The sequence below is a fragment of the Lingula anatina genome, chromosome 1 (genome assembly GCF_051362555.1).
Source record: "Lingula anatina isolate TDL-2025a chromosome 1, LinAna3.0, whole genome shotgun sequence".
Taxonomy (NCBI): Eukaryota; Metazoa; Brachiopoda; class Lingulata; order Lingulida; family Lingulidae; genus Lingula; species Lingula anatina.
Window position 1 is genome coordinate 5,476,824 of NC_141767.1, and position 19,316 is coordinate 5,496,139.

The window sequence follows — 19,316 nt, forward strand, 5'->3', positions numbered from 1 at the left end:
AATGCATTATCACTTTAAACACAAAACAGTGGATTTGTGAAACTGCAAATTAATTTCTTATTTAACTATTCTACGACTTATCTATCTACCATATTTGAAAACAAAAAAGATCCAAATGTTACGACGAAAAAAAAAAAAAAAAAACATTACTGCTGAAATGCGTATAGCAGTAGTGATCTAGCTAAGCTAGATGCTAAGAGCAAGAATCTTATTGTGTACATATCGGTGGCTAACGGATATCCATAGTACAATTCAAAACTAGAACCTAGAGATTCGACATGTAAATTCTACGAACAAATATGTGTGTATCCTTAAGTTAAAAAGCACAAACTACTTATATATCATGGACTGGAATAGCAAATTTTCAAATATTGTACGGGAAACCGAAGAGAGTCTTTCGAGAGTCAAGGTAAGCTTGAGTACAACACCAAGAAGTTGAAGTACCTGTACAATGTGAATGCTTGTGAGGCCGAAAACTGAGGCAAACAATGTAAATGCAGAACAAATGTACATGCAGTACACATGTACTAGTAGTAGAAGTAGTAGTTTACACTCATGCAGTTTGCTCCAAAAATTTTTTGTCTTTGATAAGGGTTTCCTGCTCATGTAAATTACTGAAATTAATTTCAATTCAAAAGTGTCTCAAGTCAAATGTTTTATGTTTACATTTTACAAGTCGTTTTAGAGAATTTTCTGCTTACAAAATGTATTAAATTTTTGTAGCTGCATTAAGCACATGTAGCAGAGTGTTTCTCTGTCAGGTAACATGCATTTAGATCAGGACATTTTTTTCTAGAATTTTAACAATGTGTTGACACTGTGGTAAAAAGTTAAATATGATTTGTTCTGTGCCTCATATTTACCAGAGAATTTTTTTACACTGAAATCAGCAACGACTTGGTTCTGCAAGAGCAACCACATCATCGGCCTTAGCAATACAATCCCCAACCTTCTCACCAAATGTGAATGTTCACACAGAGAGCTACAGGAATACCAGGGAAGCTGAGAGCCCACGAGTACGATTCCATCCCTCTACTTGGTCACGGGACACTGATGTGGGATCAAGAATTGCCCCTCTTGATCAGTCACCTGCTGTGGTGCTCCTGTTACAGGATAAAATTGAGGAACAGGGAAGGGTAATATATAATACAGTTGTAATCTAACCATTTAGAGATAAATTGGTATTGTAATGGTTTACATATAAGTTGAGGAAATATTTGACTACATGTACATGAATCTGTAAAATACGTCAACAAAACATGTGCCCCAGTATTTTAGATATATCTGCTATTCAGATAGAAAAATGCAAAATTATCCATGTTATTTGCAACACTTAATCTGTTTTATGACTTTTCTATCTAGACAATCGAACATCTGACACGAACTTTGAAAAGATTGGAACAAGAGCGAAATCAAAATAAGCAAGAGTTAACAGCATTAAGGGATGACATGTCACACTTGAATTCTCGCATATCTGAAAAAGGCATAGATTTGAATACGGAAAGAAAAATAGAACAATGGAGAAGGGACATGAGTACAGAGATACAAGTGCTTCAGAGCCAGTTACAAATATATCGTACTGCTGATGACTCACAGAGATTTACAGAGGGACAGCTTGCATCTCTGATTAGAGAAGTGCATGATTCGTAAGTAATACAAATAATACAGCAATACTTGGAGTGAAATCACATGTAAGATGTGTATCATCAGAGCTGTTGTTCATTCTCCCAAAATTTCAAGCTAGTGTTAGAGAAGAGTTATATAATGTTTAGAAACTGAATTTAATGGAGTTTTGTAATATTGTAAAAACAGTTTACAATTTGCAAAATAAGATTTGTTAAAGTTCTAACCAATACATTTGGAATTTTTTCCAGAAAGAGATATGTTCAAGAAGAATGTGAAACACTGCGAAGGGCTGTGGAGAATCTTAAAACCAGAATGGGTGAGTGGACATTCATTTTAGGAATTAATTTTATTGTCAATTTTTTAAAATTTTAACTTATTTTGGAGATCTGTTATAGATTTTATTAGATTTTATTTTTTCTCAGTGTTACTCACATAGCTCTATGAGCTATTTGGAATATATATTATGACTTCAGTTAATCACTTACTGTACATATACGAAAATGTTTACTTTTGATTATGTGTATTGTACGGGGACTATTTTGATTGTTTTTGTCATTTTACTATTTTTGCAATTCTTTTAGTGAAGATGGAATTAGAAATGACAGCACTGCAAGCAGACAACAAAGAACTTAACCGTAGACATGACAGGCTGGATATGGTAAAAAAAATCAAACAAGATATTTTTTGATTGATATGATTTCTTCATTTAATAGCATAGAAAAACATAATAATGTTGAATATTTTCAGTCTCAGTTTATTAAGAGCAATGGTGTATATTTTTATGTAAATTATAACTGTTTCATTTCTTTTCTATTCAGACCATTAGAGATGTGTCAGATCATCAACTCACCCAGTCAAGGAGCTTAAACAGGAGCCTGGATGAAAAGGATTATGATAAAATCCAGCTAGCAGAACTAAGGTACATCAACAGAAATGTAGACAAACAGATTTGCTGCCTTAACAACTTTAACAAAGTGCCATCATTAACCAGCAGTGGGCATGTAGTATGTACCATATATTTTATCACAGATACAAACGCGTCTCTCTGGCATTTCAGTCTTTTTAAGCCTACATGCAGTGTGCACAATTTGTTTTTTCTTGCTTACAGGACGACAATCCGCTCACTCAGGGATAAATTGGGCAGCATGGAGGAACAGTGGTCTCCACAGAGAGAGAACTTTGCCAAAGGTACTCGACTTGTACATTTGAAAATTATTCACTGTTCTTGTTTGTTTGAGAAGTATGTCAGCTTATGATGTCAAAAAATAAACACTTTATACTTGGAATATTATGTTTTATTATTAAATAAGTTTGTTGAATTGATTTTGATCCTGTCAAAGCGAGTTGTGAGAGCTTCTAGGCTCAATACACGTTTAAGTTGTTATCATTACAGCACCAGAAGGAAAAGGGAAGTTAAAATCGAAGGCAAAACAGAAGAAAACCAAAGAAGCTCTACTGTCCCCAGATACCAGTGATCTAGAAATGAGTAGCAGTACCAGCTTAGCAGATTATTCCAGCTCAGACTTTGACACTGTGCCAAAAGAGCGGAAGAAAGTGAAAGAAATAGGTGAGTATACCAGAATACCAAAGATGCACCAGGGAGTTATTTTTCATTTAAAAGTTCAATGTTTTAATATTTTTAAAAGACTTTTAGCAGATTACTAAAAGTTTTGAGAAAAATTACAGGTGGCCATCATTTATGTTGAAAATAAAACTTTTAATTGATAAAGGCTTTTCTAAGAAGAATCAATCATCAAATATAGCATCATTACATATATGATGAAACTCCTGAGTATATGAGCCATATAAAATGCTCTTAATAACTCTGAAATATATATTGTCCTGGTTTGGTGCCGAAAATGCAACATAGTCAGACTTCATTTTTTGCATAACCAACGGAAAGTAGCTAGCAGCAACAGTTTTGATTGCTTGTTCCAAAATTCATTTTGCTTGACCTCTCCCTAGATTTGCTGTGGTTCATGATAGAGGGCATTGTAAATGTATTGCCTTGGCTTAGTAAGGTGCAAATATGATGGATTCATGAAAGAATGTTTTTTCCTTATTTCAGCATATGATGAAGAATTGGACCTTGAACTAGATTTGAGCGATGTCCCGTCCATAAGCACTGAAGACCTAGGATCAGATTGAAAAATGTGAAGTCATGCACCCATGTCATGGTTCAGTCCTTAAGCTCAGTAAAACAAGGTTCAAGATATATTTGAATTTACACCCAAGAATTGTGGACCTTCTTATGGAGGGAAAAATTTTGTTGGTATCTTCATACAATTTAGGTTACACTGAGCTTTGCCACAAAACTAGGCAGCATGATAAAAATTGTGAAGTACACTCAAAACTTTCAAATTACATGAAATGTCATCTTCTTTATTGTGTTTGTTAGACAAAATGCACTCAAATGTAGGTTCTGTTGTGTTATGGACCAAAGGCACATTTAATCTGCTCACCAATGGCACCACAAAGGCCATCAATGATATCTTTGATACAGTATAGGGCAATCATGGTTGAACTTTATAAAGAACTTGGTATATCAGCAATAAGAGGACCATTTATTGTAATAATTTTTTCTTATTTTAATTTTTAAAAAATACTTTCTTAACGCATGTCAATGTACTGTACTTTAGAATTGGGCAGTGTGAGGGTTCAGGGTTCACTAGTTTATGTCCAGGTTCAGGGTCTCTACCATGCAAGATTCCATAACCTTTATGCAGTGAGTGAATTGTTATTGTTTTTCACATTAATGCATCTTTTTCATATCAAGGTCAACAAGATTTTTTAGAATATTAAATGTTGTAAATGTAACTGTATGAGCACAATTAACTTTCAAAATATTTTATTTTATCAAAATCATAGTTCATACATAAATCTTCAAAAAATGTAAAAGTTGATCAGTATTGAATGTTGTATGAAAGGTAAATAGAGAATACCTGCCAATATATTTTCAGAACGTCTCAGAATTGAAGCAAATCTTTGTTCTAACTAAAGTCTTGAAAATAACAATTAATTTTAACTGAAACTGTATGATAAAATATTACATCAATTAAATATTATGTTTATAAGGTACAATTACACATTTGACAGACTAGAGATTTTACATTTTGTATTTCACCTTCATCATTCATAGAAAAATAAATGTGTCTAGTTTTAATATCTGCTTCCTTTATTGACATAAAGATTGCCAGTGAAAAAATCTTTACTATAAAGTCCTTGCCCTCCTTGGAAAAATCAGTAGGTATAGCTAAAACTATGAAACTTTTAATAGTGGGAGAAAGGTAAGTAAATATAAATTGACTATGATAAATCAGACTTGCGACACTTATCACCAGATCACACTCCTTGACCAAGACTCAATTTATGAAAATAGTAAGTACTTCAATTACCACAGAAAGAATGCATTTAAAAGAGTAAGAATATTTTTTTATGCAATGTAAGAGACATTACTGGTACTAAACAAAGCAAAATTTATACCATTTATGAAGTCATGGTATTTCTTGTAAGTTTGAGCAAATAAAAATTATCATTTTAAAAACTTTTCACTGTTAGATATTTGAATGTTGGCAAAATGACCTACTCATCCCTTTAATAAATTCTGTTGTGTAGATGTAATTAATATCAGATTTTACTAAATATATTTGTAAACAACTTTGGTAAAAGTTTTGCCTTTTCGTTATTTGTAGGCTCTTTTTTTTTAAAGAGAGATAGTTTCCACAAAATGAAAACAATGTAAACACAACAAAAATCACTTAATTCTAAAATCTATTTGTCTCTAAAATTTAATAATAAAAATTCCATGGTTAAGTTCTAGCTTTTTTGTTCACTTTATCATAGACCTCTGGAAAAGCTTTCTTGCAATTCAACTGCCCTCTCATCTTGTCATACAAAGTATGGTCAAACATTTCCCGAAACTCCTCTCTTGTCATGTAAGAGTCTGCATACAGCATTTGAAAGCTGGAAAATGAATTTTAGTCAATTGTTAAAACTTACAAAGACAAAGTACAGAAATGTGTTAATTGTTTTTTCTTTAGTTTTTTTTTTTCATTGTGATGGGTTGTCTCCCTATGCAGAATTTTCCATGTTTTGAACAACTTCAAATTTTTTATAATCATTACCTTTACAACAAATTAAGGACAAGACAAAGGAAAGGAATGAAAAACAAAATATACAGTCTGAACACCCAGAAGTGAATGCTTTGATTGTGAAGCTTGCTAATTAAAGATCAACACCAAACACATAATCCCACCCTGATCACAACCATGGATGGTTGCCATTTTACCAACTTACCCCTGAACCTTCCTCACAAATTCTTCAATATTCCTGGTTGTCTTCACAGGGTCAAAGTTGTTAACTTTGGGCTCTCCATATGCTCCTATGTCAACATACATAGCATCCTTGTCTCCTTTGGGATGTACCATGCCAGGCAGGTTAGGCAGATAGAATGGACACAGCCAAAGTGGATAAAGCTAGAAAATATGTACCAATTTGATGAAATTGTTGTCATGGCCAATACTGATGCAGACAAAGAATGACAGATAAGTTGTCATAGAAGGTTGTGATGTTTTACTATTTTTTAAAAGTAAGGTTTCTACACCGAAAGTGCTCTTTTTTAATAGTGTGTATCTCTAGTTCAAAGTAAATTAGGTAGCTTTCAAGTAAATGGTTGTCACATCATATAATACATAGACAGTCACATTGTAATTATAATCCAACACCTACTGTTTGCAAAAGTCATCTTGTTACAGTATCAAAAAGGATAGAATACTTGGTATAAGGTTTAAATTCTGGATGATTCCTAAATGCCAAGAGTAACATGCTTTGTTTGATCTGTATTACAAATAGATAACACCTAATCATATATGTATATGACCACGGATTACAAACTTGTCATGCTGGGAAAAGGCTCAACTACAATATATTATAAAGGTCACACACAAAGAAAACAAATCAAGATACCTTAACTTCTTTATGGAAACACTTCAATGCACTGCCAAGATCTGCCATAGGAACCAGCATGTCTTGGATCATCTGGTGCTGCTCATACATCCTCTTTATGGTTTCACCTTGGGTTAGTTTTAAAAGAGATATTTTTGGTGGAACCATCCAGCCAAATAAATATCTGAAGACAGGATGGTTACCAAAGGGAATGATGTCCTGAAATAGAAAATACTTTGAAATTCACTTTTGATCTTCCTGAGAGTTCATTACAGTTTCATTTCTTTTTTTTTTAATTGTTTAGTATTTATTTATTTTGATTTGCATTGTATAATATTCATACACCCTGTAACAACAAGAACAGTAACTATATAATGTCTACATGGTTTGTGCCAAAAATATAAGCTTACTTGCCTTTCAGGGCACCAGGTCTAAGAATTCAATGGCCCAAAGTAACAGTGGTGCGAAAATGTACAAACTTACCAAATTTAACTGAGCAGACCTAAATTATATGATGTGGGGTCAGTGGTAGTGTTGCAGACTGTATACACTGCTGAACAGAGAAGAAAAGGCATGGGAGGTAAAAGGTCATGTCCACATTACCTGTAACTCCCAAAATATACTCCTGGTATGTCTGTGATAATAGTGCCTCAGTGGAATATACTCCACACCAGGTCCTGTCCTGAGAAAACCCTCAACATGTTTGAAGAACCATGGCTTCCAGAAGTTCCCTATAGAGTTGATCTGAAACAAATCATGAATGTCTGCCATTTTCAATAAATGCCAAAGCTTTTTGAGATATATGAAAATGTTTTGTTCATTATTTTCAGCAAGTTACAACAAGTTTCAATGAGTTAATTAAAATGAAACTAATTCCTAGCACACCTTGTCTGAGGGAGCATCATCCGTCATATTTCCAGTCATAATGACTGCTTCATTCTCCGAGTACATCAACCCTTCCACAAACTCATTCCCAGTCTTCTTCTTGGTCTCTTCCTCAAAAACGCTCAATATCTCATTAAAAGAGTGAACAGGTTTGTACTCCATGCGTAAATATTTCTTGGCTGGAATGATCTTGATGTCAGCAGAAACCAAGAAGCCAAGGGTGCCATATGACCAGGGTACAGCATAGAACAGATCAGGGTTTTCATCCTAATAATAATAATAATAATATGACATTTAAGTTATCATATACAAATAAAATACAAATAAATATATAACTCCATAAAAACATTCTACTGTTTTGGGATGGCCTCCTTTAAACTTGTAAAACAAAATTTGTTAAAAATAAAAACAATCAAACAAATAAATGTATATTAAAATTTATAAATGAAAATAATATCATCTACGAGCTGAGCAATGAATGACTATATCAATATTTAAACTAAATATTTCAACATGATTAATGATTTACCTTGGAGCACTTGACCACACTGCCATCTGCTAACACCAATTCAAAGGCCACACAGCAGTGCTGGAAGAGTCCATACTTGTGTGATGAGGTCTCAATACCCACACCCATGATCAGCCCACCTAGGTAGCAAGACAAAGATTATACTATGCTGTTCTCTGTTTGTCCGTCTGTAAGTCGGTATGTTAGCCTTAACGTCTGCATGTCTATCTGTTTGCTTGTCTGTGTGTATGATTGCTAGCAAAATTCCATTCATTAACACCGCATTTGAAGACTGAATGCATATCTGATACATATTGTGTTACACAGATATCAATGGCATTTTCTACTTGGAATATTCTGTACTAACCTACTGTCAAATCATCCAACTCTGGCAGGACAGGAAGAGTCCACCCAAGGGGGTTTAAGGTAGCTGTTATCTGCCCCATGGTTGCCAGGGGTTCCACCCTAACCACCTGTCTGTTAGTGGTATCAACCTCCAATATGTCAATCAGGTTAACGTTAATGTTGCGCATGGTTCTTTTGTAGAGACCTTGACGAAAGCTTACAGTCATCCAGCCTGGTCTTGCAGTGCACATCTGGGTCTGACAGCCATCAGAGGCCCACTGCTTAACCTGAGAAAGAAACAAAATAAAGACTGTTGCAGAAAGAACTTTCATTTCCAATAAATGTTTATCTGTTTATAAATATTTTGTCTTTCATATATTACATGTATAATAATATTGGTCTCTCTCCTTGGAGGTAAAAGGCTAAAGAAATTGGCCCTACAATCATTAATAAGTGCTGTAAATTATAAACAGCATCCAATACCAAAGAATTTTCATATTGGGTAGACTGAATGGTTCAACTGTAAGGTCCCAGCACCACTGCTCTCCTGAATCGTTACTCCCTTCCCCTCTACTTTGTTATTATATAACCAATAGCTGGTAAAACATTATGTACATGCAATTATCAATTTTTTAAATTAAATGTATATTCCAAAATGTTGTAAAGACATTTTAAAACCATATAAAATCACATTATTAATCATTACAAAAAAAAATTATTATAACAGTTGCAAAAAAATTAAAATAACATTTTAAAAACAGATTTGTGTTTACTGAGAGAGATGAGTGGGAGTAGCAATGGGTAATATAATTTTGACAGAGAGAGTAACTGTACACCTGTTACTATCCAGGGAAGTAACAGTGTGGGGGAGTTAAGATGTGGTGATGTAAAGACATGACTTAGGCCTTTTTTTTTTTTTTTTTTTTGTGCCAGCCTCAAATAATGACATGATAGCTCAGAATGAAAAATTATAAAAATCTTACAATAAAATACATACTTTTAAAAAGTTTTTTTTAATAACCACTGCCATCAAATTCATGCGCTCGGTGTAACTCCATTTCAACATAATTATTGAATATTAGATTAAGGTTTAATTTATCTAAAAAATTAAAGCTTTTACTACTATTTACTAGTATACCTGTCTCTGCACATCCTGCACTTTCTTGTCGTGGAGCTTGGGTGCACTGTTCAGCTTGAATACAATCCAGTTTCTTACGAAATAAAATACATCATAAATAACTGATATTGGTAGGAGGAAAAAGCATACAAATACCCATCTGTAATTGATTAAAATGTACTCCAACCCACGGAACTTAGCCCAGGAGAGGGAAAGAACGACGGGCAGAGCTGCGGCAAGATATAGTAATTCCATTGCTGTATAACAAAGGTCGTCGTCTCGTTACTAATCAACTCTAGTGCACTCCCTTGCTTTAATGAACCCTATCTTTGAGGCTTGAATGCGGATAACAAAAGGTCGCTGTCACACCACCGCTCCGGAACATGCCCTAGTCTCGTTATAAAAATGTCTGCACGCTTAAAACAAACAAATTTTATTCTGTAATCGAGGCAAAAAAGCGGATGTTTCTAACGCTGTCAAGATTTGACCCAGTTTTAATTAGACCAAACATAATAGGTCAAAGGTCGGATAATTCACGCGAGATGTCAAGTTCCCGCCAAATCTTCACATGTCTAAATTGGGTCAGCGTGCTTGTTGTTTTGCAGAATACTTCCACGTATTGTAGCTTTGTGCAGAAGCAAAAATGTGGATCCAGGTGCGGAGCATGGACGGCAAGACTTGCCATCGTATAGATGGTCTGTCGAAGCTGACGAAAATTGAAGATTTGCGCTCCAAACTGGTGGACCCATTCGACGCACCGGCTGAAAGACAGCGACTGTTTTACAGGGGAAAACAGGTTGGCCACCCACCCTTGTACTTCCTGACCTTTTGCTTTTAAATTCATTAATATTTACAGAGGATTTGCAGAGTTATTGCATGAAAAAAATTGATATTTAACTTTAAAGTAGAAGTCAGGGGAGATGCGGGTGCACTGTGCAGTGGCCCATACAATGTTTTAGCTTTTGGATAGCTCAAAAATTGAAGAATAACACTGGCATTGTCCTTCATTGGTTTCAAATATCTCAAAATTGTTAAAAGAGAATTTTGTGTAGGAAAGATGCTAGTATATCATGCTACCCATATTGCTATAGTTCTTCTTAACCGATTAAATATGTTGATTGTTGCTAACTGGCATTACACTGTTGAGACACCATGTGCAGTCTGAATTAATTTTCTATGGTATTAATATTATTTATGAAGTATTTAATTGACAACCTCCAAGTGAAAAGAAAAGAAAAATATGAAGACTACTATACTACAATGTAACTCCAAATACACCTCCGTCTAAAACCACGAAACGAGATTTGTTAACCTTATTTTTAGACATCTTGCATGTTTCTGGTTTCACCTTGATGGGGGACTTTGTGGTTAAACTCGAATCCAGGATAGCTGGAGTCAATGGGTCACTCTTGTTTCATGCTGGGACTTCGTGCTACCGCTGGTTGCCAATATGATTTACATTTGCCTGATAAAAGAGCTATATAATGTTTATTTTCATGTATCATATAATACTTCTGACTAAGAAGTTGATTGCTAAGTATAGACATGCGGATAAATATTAACAAAGAATCAATTTAAAATTGATAAACAAAGTTTAAGTTTTTTGTTTTATTTTTCTTCACATCAGCTTGAAGATGGGCACACATTGTTTGACTATGATGTTCATCTTAATGATATTGTGCAGCTGATGGTGCGAATGGCTGCACCACCCTGTGAGAAGGAAGTAACAAAGGACACTGAAGAGGTGAACAGTGAGGATGACAGCAACTCTTCCAACAAGGAGAATGAGGTAATTATGCAGGTTGGCAGATGAATGAAGTGATGGAATTTGTTTGTTATGCATTTCTTTATAAATTTTTTTTTTCAATAAAATATCACACAAACTGGTATTTTTTTAAACATTTATAAGGTGACAAATTGACAATTTCTTACTTCGTGTATTGTTTCAAGAAATTTGCAAAATTAAAAAAAATACAAGGCAGTGATAGTATTAACAAGATAAACGGTTTTGAACTTCTTCGGTCATGTTTTTTCAGCCTGAAAACATGCAGACATCTGAACCCTCAACTAGTCAGCATACCACCTCTTCCACTGATAGTGGCTTTGAAGATATGCACTCCACTTACAAGGTAATGGTTTGAAAATATGTATAAGTAAGTCTTGAAGTGTAAAATAATGTTAACTTTGCAATGTTTAATATTTATAAGTGTGCATTATTGGCCCAGAGGTATTTCAACTGATTTCTAATTAAAGTCCTGTTAGTAAAATGTGAAGATAAATTGACCCGACTGTGCAATACTTTAATAACTGAGAATAGTGAGCTGATTTTAGCTGGGAATTTATTTTTAAATTTGATTTCAGGTTGGTGATATAATTGATGCAAGAGACAACACCATGGGTGCATGGTTCGAAGGAAAGATCGTAAAAATAACGAGATTTGTAGATGAAGACTCCAGTGACAATGAGAGCGTCAAATCTGTAGAGAAGAATAATAACATGAAGGAAGAAAATCCAAAAATATCTCCAACCAATGAAGAAACGGAACAAAGTGAAGACCTTAAGGTTGATGAAACTCTAGATAAGAATGAATCCACAGCAGAAGTGACAGGAAATAATAATAATATTGAGGAGACAATGGAGGTGGATGACCCACAAGATAAAGAAATAACATGTGATAATGTAACAGATCCAAACCCATTAGGAATGTCTACCTCTGATCAACACCAAACCTCTGAAAAAGATCAGGAAGATAATACCTCAAACAACGTAAAAGACACAAATGATGCAGGAAACTCGGACCCTGAAGAGGGTGCTTTAACTTCAGTGCAAGGAGAATACCAAAAAGAACAAAATGGCAGCTTGTCTATAGGCAATAGTAATACCTCAGAATCCTCAAAAGACCTAATCTCAAAAGTTGAACTTGAGAAAATACCTGACGATGACTTTATTTATCATGTTCAGTATGAGGGGTAGGTTAATAAAAATGATAAATATGAATAACTCTGATACTGGAACTTATATTTAGCATGACTGGACATTGCGTTCTACACTTGATACCATTCAGTAGGTCATGTCTGTAGAGAAGACCTGGATGGACTGGTCACCTGATCCATTGTCATATGGGTAGGCTAGCTAGAAATATCCCAGCCAGGTCATTTACCCAGTGAAAGGCTCGGGTTGAGACCACATTGTCATATGGGTAGGAATATTCCAGCCAGGTCATTTACCCAGTGAAAGGCTCGGGTTGAGACCACATTGTCATATGGGTAGGAATATTCCAGCCAGGTCATTTACCCAGTGAAAGGCTCGGGTTGAGACCATATTGTCATATGTGTAGGAATATTCCATCCAGGCCATTTACCCAGTGAAAGGCTCGGGTTGAGACCACATTGTCAGTCAGTCTGGCTAAATGTAAGCCCCAGTATCAGTTATACATTTTTCTCATTCTACTGGATGACTAACAACATTCATTATAAAAGGAGCAGTAAATGATGCTTTTTTTGCTTTTTATTTAGATATTAATTTAATGATAAATGACTTGGTCATTGAATGTTTAAAAATATAATCCTTGAACTAAAAAGTTTCTCAATCTTTTATCATGCAACTTGCATAACTATAATTATGCAAGGAGGTATTCAGAATGTATGTCTTTTTATCATTTCATCAATACATTTCTTCAAAGTTATGAAGAAGAAGAAGACGTAGCTAAAGTGAGAAGCTCTTCTATCAGGCCTAGAGCCCGTAATACTATCTCACTAAAAGACATACAAGTGAATGATAGGGTTATGGTGAACTTTAACTATGATGAACCCAAGGCAAGGGGGTACTGGTATGATGCCATTATCACGGGAAAAAGGGACACACGGACTATAAAGGAGTTGTATGCAACTGTGTTCTTAGGGTGAGGATATGATGAGATGCTGTAAATTAAGGGATTTTCCTATGTAAAGATACCGTCTTTTTCTTGTGCCCAGTTTATTTTATTTTGTGACGTTATACTATATAATTAATGACCTCATTGTAATTTGAAGGAAATTTTTTTTTATACAGTTGGAGTTTACCAGTTGTAGAGGCATGAAGAGTAGTGAAAATGGGTTAAGATTCAATGGTTACATTTCAGAGCTGATCTCATGGCATTAGAGGATTGCAAGATTTTATTCATTGATGAGGTATTTGCAATAGAAAAACCAGGTTCCCAGATTAATACAAGTGACCCGGGATCTGCTGCAGCTACCCCAACAAAACGTAAGCATTGTTCTGCTCCCAATATTTTTTCATGTGCTATAAAGTTATATTGGTTACAGATATTCTTGTGTTAAATAGACTTAGACGCCTCATTAAATAAGGTAACAGAAATAGGTAAGTTCTGTATTCCACGAATAAGAATTGAGTACGTTATAAATATTTTACTGTCTAAATATTTTTTTTTTCTTTTGCAGGTCAAAACAAACCCGAGTGTGATCACTGCTTAGACAATCCCAGAAGGAAATGCAAACACTGTGCCTGTCATGGGTGTGGTGGGAAGAATGACCCAGATAAACAGATTATGTGTGACGAGTGTGACATGGCCTTCCACCTTGCCTGCCTGGATCCTCCTCTAGAGGCAGTTCCTGATGTAGAGGAATGGTTAGTAAACCATCCCCTTCATTAAAAGTAGACATAAACAGACTGCTAATAATAATTTGTTGGAATTGGTATATATTTTGATTTAGAAAATGTTCTCATTTGGAATTGTTTTATGCTGACATTATGTGTGTGTTTGTGTATATAATAATCACCTGTGTTATATGTCTTTATAGTTGTTTTCAATATGTGTTATTTCTATTTTTGCCAAACTACCTTAAAAAAAAAATCGAAATTATGGGGAAGTATTGTTTGGTGTTGAATAAGATCAAGTTATGAAATAGCAACTTCACGTTTGTGTACATGTGTAATCCCTTAGCTGAATGAAAAGTTTGCCAGAAAAAAGTTGATTGCTGCAAATTTGAACTTTGCTAATACCCCCTTTACACTGGACGGCGTCCTTTCTGCGTCCTCTCTGCGACCATGAAATTTGGCATCGCTGTGGTCTTAATAAGGAGGCACGAGCATTAATTTTGTATCAGAATGAATGCTCAATGATCGGCCAGTTGTCGGCACGTAAAATATTATAATTTTTAAACTCTCAAATGGGGCCGGACTGCTGGACGCAGAAAGGACGCCGTCCAGTGTAAAGGGGGCTTAAGGGACATCTGTATATAAATGACTGTTTCTTTTTAAAATCATTCTTCAGAAAATCTCATATTGTTCTGTTGTTGTAAAAAGTTTGGATTTTTCATCCAGGTATTGTCCTTTGTGCAAGAATGATGAAAGCGAAGTAGTGAAGGCAGGAGAAAAACTAAAACAGAGTAAGAAGAAATCAAAAATGGCATCAGCAAACAGTACAGCACAACGGGATTGGGGGAGGGTAAGATTTACATGTTATTATTAATAAAATATATTAATATAACATAGATGAAATGCGTGCTCACCATAATTATGGTATTTTGAAACAAACCTGTAAAAAGATTAGCAATATTGTGCATCAGTATAATACTTGTCTGTTTCACCAGGGTATGGCTTGTGTTGGAAGAAGCAAGATCTGCAACATTGTCCCCCCCAATCACTTTGGTCCCATTCCAGGTATTGAAGTGGGAACCACTTGGAAGTTCAGGGTCCAGGTAAGTACTGAGATATAACATTAAAGAGAGTGACCTGGGAGTTTTTTCTGTGTGATAATAGTTATTGTGGGTATGTTAAAACAGCCTTGTGAATTGAAGCATCTTTAGAATCTTTCTGAATCTGATGACCAAACTGCTTAACATGTGGTTTAGAAACGTAATGAGCAATGGAGGTCTGAAGGTGACATGAGTGTTCATCTAGTTCATATTTCAAGCTTTCTAAATTCATATTACCATGAAGTGTTCACACTTACTACTGTGGTATGCTTGCAAGTCTGTACACCAGGCTATTCTTGAGGAAGGTATGAATTGTTGATAAAGAATATTTTTTAGGTGTCATTGTATACTTGCAGGTGAGCGAGGCAGGTGTTCATCGTCCTCATGTTGCTGGCATTCATGGGAGAGATGTAGAAGGGGCATATTCTATTGTGCTGTCAGGAGGATATGAAGATGATGAGGTATGAAGAGCACGCATTAAATTTGACATCAAAAGTGAGAAAATTAATATTGCTGGTGGTGCACTTATGCATTCATTTTGAACTCATTAAAAGAAAAATTTTGACAGGCAATAAATTTAGTAAAAATATTTTCAGGATAATGGTGACACCTTCTATTACACTGGAAGTGGAGGCAGAGACTTGTCTGGAAATAAACGCACAGCTGAACAATCCTGTGATCAGACACTCACAAGAACCAACAGGTAAACTAAAGCAGAATTGTGCTACTCTCTTCATATCTCAATTGGGCTTATTGTTTTGACAATTTTCACACTGTTTTTACATCTGGTAAAATCATGTACATAGATAAATCATGGTCTCTAAACATTGTGACGGTATCAATCAAGATAATGTATTTTAAAGAAATTATCATTAGAGTTTCCATAGAATTTAAGTTGAGAAAAGGCAACGTTTTCATTGTTTGGAGTAAGAGGGCAAGATGGACACGATAAACTACCAGCAATTTAGACTGGAAAGCACTGTATGACAGTTATTTTTATTTAATTTTAGAGCTTTAGCAAAGAACTGCAATGCTCCCCTGAATGACAAACAGGGAGGGGAAGCCTCTGACTGGAAAGCTGGAAAACCTGTAAGAGTAGTGAGGAACTGCAAGGGAAGAAAACATTCCAAATATGCACCAGAGGAAGGGAATAGATATGATGGGCTTTATAAGGTAGTCCTATGAATCTGTTAGCTCTTTAAAGCCCTGTTGTAAGATTGTAAATGTTGGCTATAGGGAAAATATTTTGGAGTGATTTAACCACAAGTTGTGCCATTAGAACCATTTATCCAGGTTGAATTCAGTGAGATTAATGTAGATATATCAGAATGCTTTTCAACATTATTTATAACTACCACTCCTAATTTTACTGCTTCTCCAGGTGGTAAAATACTGGCCAGAGAAAGGTAAATCTGGTTTCATAGTTTGGAGATACTTGTTCAGACGAGATGATCCCACCCCAGCCCCGTGGACAAAAGCAGGCAAGAAAAGGATCGAGGAATTGGGGTTGACCATCCAGTACCCACAGGGTTATCTAGAGTCACAGAGAGAGAAGGAACAACAGAATGCTGAGGCTGAAAATAAGAAAGGAAAGGGCAAGAGGAAGAGAGAGGAAAGTGGTGAGTTGGGCAGGCCCAGTAAAAGACCTTCATACAAGAATTTGGCAAGAAAAAACGATAACAAGAAATGATCATGGCATCGATGATAGAGCACTACTGTTTACTGATCCTCTCTCTGTAGAACTTCCCATGGTGACTATAAATTAAGTTAAAAGATTTGGTGTGTACATATTTTACTCCACTTAATCCTTGGAAGATCTGTGTTGCTTTAATCTCTTGTACATGCTGTAGCTCTTGTATCCCTTTGAAGAGATCTCTCAGGATTTTAAAGGATTATTCATTCAATTGTAGAAAGAATGTATTATTTATAGATTGCAAAACAAAAATTAAACATGTACATTGCAGAGATTTTGTTTTTTAATACTGAATTTCCTCCCTTAAATTTTTATTTTAGAATCTCCAAAGTCCACTCCAGAAAAGAAACAAAAAGTTGCTGCTTATAAATTTGACCCTGAGGTAGCAAACTTGGTGAAAGAGGATGTGGAGAATAAAAAACTCTGGAAAGAAGCTAAAGAACATGCTAAGGAAGGGGTACAGGTAGGCAGGGAGTGAATGCTTTAGTTGTGGCATATGTAGCCCAGAAATCATCAGCTAAATCATTGATGTCAAACTGCTGTTACTGAAGACATTGAATTATTGATCTACGTGCCAATATACTGAAAGAAAGTGTGGCTTTTAGGTGTCCATACAAGAATTATACAAACAATAACATTGTTTTGTTCTTGATTTAAGCATGTAGTAGTTAGGTTAGCAGTCTAGGGGATAGGTGTCGATGGGGGCAAAGGTTATCAGGTTGAGATATTACAAATGTTTTTCTTTTCTAGAAATTCTTGGCAAAAGTTGAGGAACTTTTCCTGTGCATCTGTTGCCAGGAAATAGCATACAAGCCTGTTACAACCAAGTGTCATCACAATGTGTGTAAGGTAAGGAGGATAGTATCTCATTTCAATTAACGTGCATTAATCCCCATTTTATCAAACTACCCGGTTTACTGTAATTCCTAACTGGTAACAGAGGACACCTTAATTGCGGGTAATATCTGGTGGCCAGTTGCCTCTCACAGAAGGCACAAAATAATATGAAGATTATGAAAAAGTTTTTTGTTAAACTACCACGCTTTTTGAGACTAATTTATTACTCTTATATTCCAGTCCTGCCTGTCCAGATCATTCAAAGCAGAGGTGTACTCTTGTCCAATGTGTAGAACAGAACTAGGCAAAGAATACAGCATGGCTGTGAACAAAACTCTGAGCAAGATCCTCAATGCACTGTTCCCTGGGTATGAAAATGGACGCTGACTCAAGATTTATAGTTGAAAATGTTCATTTCTGCATGAATAATTTTTGGAAGCAACCAGTGCATTTCAAATTTTAATGATTACAAATGGTCTTGTTAGATACTTGAATTATTATGACTAAATTTTAAAATTTCTTTATTCTGATAATCAAAGTAGAATTACACTTGTCTGAGTGAATCAAAAAATGTAAGTGTTGTAGTCTGGAAAAAATACTGTTACGGATGAAGGAAAACAATAATGATCCAATGATGACTACCAATGCCATGGCACAGCCGAGGTGTGTTTATCAGTTAGATGTATATATGTTTGCTCCATTGGCCATTTACAGCATTTTAAAGTTTTTTGAAGAGCATTGTCTCAATTTGCTTCTTATAAATGCAATGAATACTAGTTTCACAGGACATTTAAAAAATTAATATTTAAATATGAATTGAGTTATAGTTGGAGACAGGTGAAATACTAAATGTGTTGCTTTTGTAATTGTTCATAACAAGTGTTTGTCTTTTTACTCCCAGTAGTTAATTTTATAAAGAATTATTGTAAAAGGATTTTAATTGAATTAACTGGTTCATAGATTGGTTTGTATTACATATCATTATCTGTTAAAATGTTGCATTGGTACTGGGTCATTTTTATGAGAATGCCAAACAGATTGATACATATAAATAAAAGTTTTTGGTATGCAACGGAGGCTGAAACCAGATAACGTAAAGCAAGTGAAAGAAAATGCGACTGCATACAGGATTATCACTTTAACATATCAGGTCCATTCAGTTGATTTTTAAATACATTTTTAGACCATGTCTTACAGTATCAGGTTTTTATCTTTTATACACTAATTTGTCAGGTATTAACTGGCACATTACAATTTAGAACAATTGGAAAAGCAATTTTACAAATATTTTAATGTTAAAAATTTAAATATTATGCAATAATCAATTTCATATTCAATAAATATGTGCTGAAAATGAGTTTTTGTTCCTTACAGCTTTGAAATTCTGGTACAGGTACTATACCCCTCTGAAGAAGTGGGGTGTATAATGTTTTGAACATATCAGTCTGAGCAGTGAATAGAGAACATTTATCTAGGCTTAATATTTGGCAGGCTGGTTTAGCAAAAGTTGATGAACCATGTTGAATTTGGGGGCCAAGGTCAACAAAAAATCTTTTCTGCTCAAATGGAGAATAATTTGGCCTACCAGGGGCATCTGCCTTAATATCTCGTTACTCGTTTAAGTTTGAAAAGTGATCAATTCATTACATTTGATGCCGTTTTGTT

The 19,316-nt window shown here is 34.9% G+C and overlaps 3 protein-coding genes across 3 annotated transcripts; 2 read left to right on the plus strand and 1 right to left on the minus strand.

Annotated features, from left to right (window-relative positions):
- The first annotated feature begins 221 nt into the window (after positions 1–221).
- On the plus strand, positions 222–4,789 carry LOC106176555 (uncharacterized). The gene is made up of 9 exons (XM_013558989.2): positions 222–409; positions 891–1,136; positions 1,363–1,646; positions 1,875–1,942; positions 2,208–2,284; positions 2,445–2,545; positions 2,735–2,814; positions 3,020–3,193; positions 3,695–4,789. The coding sequence occupies exons 1-9, from the start codon at positions 344–346 to the stop codon at positions 3,772–3,774; spliced, it is 1,176 nt and encodes a 391-aa protein (XP_013414443.2). The 5' UTR covers positions 222–343; the 3' UTR covers positions 3,775–4,789.
- Positions 4,458–9,841, minus strand: LOC106176554 (delta(24)-sterol reductase). The gene is made up of 8 exons (XM_013558987.2): positions 9,447–9,841; positions 8,331–8,595; positions 7,985–8,103; positions 7,456–7,722; positions 7,174–7,314; positions 6,592–6,789; positions 5,923–6,101; positions 4,458–5,589 (listed from the first exon to the last, which is right to left on the minus strand). The coding sequence occupies exons 1-8, from the start codon at positions 9,678–9,680 to the stop codon at positions 5,436–5,438; spliced, it is 1,557 nt and encodes a 518-aa protein (XP_013414441.2). The 5' UTR covers positions 9,681–9,841; the 3' UTR covers positions 4,458–5,435.
- Positions 9,842–9,972: 131 nt separating this feature from the next.
- LOC106176552 (E3 ubiquitin-protein ligase UHRF1) lies at positions 9,973–19,008 on the plus strand. Its single transcript, XM_013558985.2, has 16 exons — positions 9,973–10,221; positions 11,053–11,214; positions 11,462–11,554; positions 11,787–12,394; positions 13,108–13,326; positions 13,546–13,670; positions 13,865–14,051; positions 14,748–14,871; positions 15,017–15,124; positions 15,478–15,582; positions 15,718–15,824; positions 16,132–16,294; positions 16,503–16,740; positions 17,135–17,277; positions 17,565–17,663; positions 17,892–19,008. Exons 1-16 carry the CDS (start codon positions 10,069–10,071, stop codon positions 18,036–18,038), a joined length of 2,781 nt encoding a protein of 926 aa, XP_013414439.2. The 5' UTR covers positions 9,973–10,068; the 3' UTR covers positions 18,039–19,008.
- The last annotated feature ends 308 nt before the right edge of the window (positions 19,009–19,316 follow it).